The sequence below is a fragment of the Leucopleurus acutus genome, assembly GCF_964270905.1.
Source record: "Leucopleurus acutus genome assembly, chromosome: X".
Classification (NCBI taxonomy): domain Eukaryota; kingdom Metazoa; phylum Chordata; class Mammalia; order Artiodactyla; family Delphinidae; genus Leucopleurus; species Leucopleurus acutus.
The window spans coordinates 16900234-16904579 of NC_139148.1; the positions used below are offsets into that span (position 1 = coordinate 16900234).

A 4346-nucleotide genomic window follows, 5' to 3' on the forward strand; every position below is an offset into this window, starting at 1 on the left:
TAGACATTTCTCCAGAGAAGACATACAGATGGCCAAGAAACACATGAAAATCTGCTCAACATCACTAATTATAAGAGAAATGGAAATCAAAACTACAATGAGGTATCACCTCACACCAGTTAGAATGGGCATCATCAGAAAATCTACAAACAACAAATGCTGGAGAGGGTGTGGAGAAAAGGGAACCCTCTTGCACTGTTGCTGGGAATGTACATTGATACAGCCACTATGGAGAACAGTATGGAGGTTCCTTAAAAAGCTAAAAATAGAATTACCATATGATCCAGCAATCCCAGTACTGGGCATATACCCAGAGAAAACCATAATTCAAAAAGACACATGCACCCCAGTGTTCATTGCAGCACTATTTACGATAGCCAGGTCATGGAAGCAACCTAAATGCCCATCGACAGACGAATGGATAAAGAAGATGTGGTACATATATACAATGGGATATTACTCAGCCATAAAGATGAATGAAATCGGATCATTTGTTGAGACGTGGATGGATCTAGAGACTGTCATACAGAGTGAAGTAAGTCAGAAAGAGAAAAACAAATATCGTATATTAACGCATGTATGTGGAACCTAGAAAAATGGTACAGATAAACTGGTTTGTAGGGCAGAGTTTGAGACACAGATGTGGAGAACAAACGTATGGACACCAAGGGGGGAAAGCCACGGTGGGTGGTGCTGGTGGTGTGATGAACTGGGCAATTGGGATTGACATGTATACACTGATGTGTATAAAATGGATGACTAATAAGAACCTGCTGTATAAAAAAATAAAATAAAATTTAAAAATTAAAAAAATTAAAAAAAATAAAGCTCAAAGGACTGGGAAAAAGAAAAAGAAAGGCAGCAGAACTGTTTCAGATTAAAGGCGACTAAAGCAATAAGACAATTAAATGTAATATGAGATCCTGGACAGGATCCTAGACTTTAAAAGAATTGCTATAAAAGGCATTATTCAATTGGCAAAACTGAAATGTGGATTATAGATTAAATAATAGTACTGTATCGATGTTAAATTTCTTGATTTTGATAATATGATTATGTAAGGTAATATTCTTGTTCTTGGGGTACATAGATTTATATATCTAGGCGTAAAGGGGCATGATTTCTGCAACTTACTCTGAAGTAATTCAGAAAAATATATATCGGTATCTATCTATCTATCTATCCATCCAGAGGCAGAGAGAATGATAAACTAAATGGGGAAGAATATTAACAACTAATGAATCTAGATAAAGAGCACATGGGAATTTTCCATACTAGTTATGAACCTCTTATGTAAGGTTGAAATTATTTCCAAATAAAAAGTTTTTTAAAAAATTTAAAAAGATATTCTCTATACTTGGCATTAAGCATCAGTTGTCTCAAAAGTCTTGTATTGCCTCGCTTTCATCTTGTATGCACTGAAATTATTAGCATTGACACAAAAAATTCTTAACAGTGTCAAAGAACTGTAAAAAACTTATTACCTCTTTTAAGTTATGCAAAATTTACCTAAAATCTGTTGGATTTGAAATACGATTCACTGGTGTCAATTTTAGAGACCAAGTTTATGTACTTACTCAGTGGATACTACAAATATTCTTTACTGTTGTTGTGTGGGAACTTTTTGTTTGGTTCTTTAGCTTAATTCAATGTGCCCCATTCTGAGGAATATTAAAAATGGAAATGTTTTATCTAAGTATCATGTTTTAAAAGAACTTTTGGTTTGATTATTTGTAAGTGACATCATTTGAGACAACTGCTATTCTTAAGGAAATTTGTGGGTGTATGGTCCCATTGTTTTGGGGGGAGCATTATTGACATGTAGTAGGAGGAGGTCAGAATTGATAGACAGTGTGTGGGACAAACCTAACCCATGAAAAATTATCTTCTGCATTACTTTCAATGTCCCACTGGACATTCATCATGGCAATAACCTGTTGATAATTATTAAATGTAGAGCATAATTCCATTTTTTAATTTAAAAAATATTTTGCACAGTTTTAATAATCACTGAATTTTCCAGGAATGTAAATGTCACTATCATATACATTGAGGAAAGAGTGAATTTTTTAAAAAATTCTATTAGAAACCGTTTACCAATCTGGAAAATCATGCCATCAATGGCAATGCCACTCATATTTGAGTGGCCAACACAACACACCTAAATCAGTCTGCATTATGAACTGGTCCCCACTATGGAGATTCCACTAATATACACGAATATAACTATATAGTCTTTATTTCAAAATGTCCAAAATTTTTAAAGTTTCAACAATATTCAATTGCATATTGTCCTATTACTTTTTTTTAAATTGAAAATGACCTGGTTTGGGCTTTTGGATATTATTATTGTTGTTGTTGTTGTTATTACTATCAATGTTATTTTTTAGACCAGCTTCAGGTTCACAGTAAAATTGAGCAGGAAATGCAGATATTTCTCGTATACTTCCTCCCCTGCACAGCCTCCCCCACTATCAACACCCCACATTAGAGTGTGGTATATTTGTTATAATCAGTGAACCTACACTGACACATCATTATCACCCTATATCCTTAGTTTATTTTTATTTTTTATTTTTGGCCACGCCCCGTGGCACAGAACTTCCCTGACCAGGGATCGAACCTGTGCCCCCTGCAGTGGAAGCATGAAGTCTTAACCACTGGACCACCAGGGAAGTCCCTAAATCCTTAGTTTATATTAGGATTCATGGTGATGTACATTGTTCTGTGGGTTTTGACAAATGTATAAGGACATGTATCCACCATTACAGTACTGTACAGAATAGTTTTACTGCCCTAAATATCCTTCTTTCCACCTATTCATCCCTCCCTCCCCTCTAACCTCTGGCCATCACTCATCTTTTTACGGTCTCCATGGTTTTGCCTTTTCCAGAACGTTATATAGTTGGAATTAGAATGCTAAAACATATTGAATATAGCCTTTTCAGATAGGCTCCTTTCACTTAGTAATATGCATTTAAAATTTCTTACTTTTTTAAAATCCAATTTCATTTATTATAAGTAGAAGTAAACATCTGACTCTTTGTAGTGTGATTGTGCTGAAACATTTACTTGAAATATATTTTATATTATAAATTACTTTCCTCTTATTTCTCCTTTAGATCACAGGATATTATGTAGATTTTTAAAACTTACTGTGAAGTTGGATTATATTACCCTTGAATTTCATCTCAGTAGAGCACAGAGGATGATATAAAATATTTCTCCTTTTCTTTTCTTTTTTTTTGACACATTGCCTTATTTTATTCAAATAGCAGTCTGCTCACACATGGTCCAAGAATACCCAAATAATAAAGCAAAGATTGGTCTTCAAACACCATAGCCAATGATGCCACGCTTGCCTACGATCTCGCCAACATAAAACCACATCCACACCTCAGTGGCCACCAAACCATTCAGTAGAGCTTCCTTAACTGTGAGCTGTTTGAAGCTACCAGTTTGAGCACTATTGATAATTTTTTTCAAGCTCTGAATAGCTGTAGGGATCTCAGCAGAGATTGGAGGAACCAGCTTATCCTTGGTGTAGTGCCAAAATGTGGCCAATCGAGGCTTCGAGTAAGTCACAGCAGCGTTGAACAGCACTGGGGCCTTCTCTGCGAGGTTATGGACAAACTGGGCCATGGTTCTAGGACGGAAAGCCTGTCACCCTGACTGGCCAGCTGAATCTCCTTCTTCTCTTAATTTTTTCATTTTATTTAAAAATTTTACAGCTTTATTGAGATATGATTGACAAATAAAAATTATATATGTTTAGGTTGTACAACATGATTTTCTTTAAGGCATACAATGTGATGTGAATCTAAAAAAGTTGAACTCATAGAACCAGATTAGAATGGTGATTGACAGAGGCTGGGGTGGAAGAAATGAGGAGATGTTGGTCAAAGGATAAAAACTTTCAGTTATAAGATGAATAAATTCTGATGTACAGCATCAGATGTACTCTGATGTACTCTGTACATCAGATGGCTCTGATGTACAGCATGGTGATTATGGTTAATAAACTGTATTGTATAGTTGAAATTTGCAAAGAGAATGAATCGTAAGTGTTCTCACTACACACACACCCAAAAATGGTAACTATGTGAGGTAATGGATGTGTTCATTAACTTGATTGTGATAATCATCCACAATGTATACATATATTAAATCATCACATTATAAAATATCTCTTTAAAAATGGAGTGAGCATTCTTCAAAATATTTAAAAATGAATTACTGTATGATCCAGCAATTCCACATCTGGGCATGTACCCAAAAGAATTGAAAGGGTCTCAAAGGGATATGTGTATACCTATATTCATAGCAGCATTACTCACAATAGCCAA

General features: G+C 35.0%; 1 protein-coding gene across 1 annotated transcript; it reads right to left on the minus strand.

Annotated features, from left to right (window-relative positions):
- Window positions 1-3330: 3330 nt before the first annotated feature.
- LOC309978113 (ATP synthase subunit g, mitochondrial-like) lies at window positions 3331-3642 on the minus strand (the record flags this gene model as incomplete). Its single annotated transcript, XM_082864463.1, has 1 exon — window positions 3331-3642. One exon carries the CDS (start codon window positions 3640-3642, stop codon window positions 3331-3333), a length of 312 nt encoding a protein of 103 aa, XP_082720589.1.
- Window positions 3643-4346: the final 704 nt, after the last annotated feature.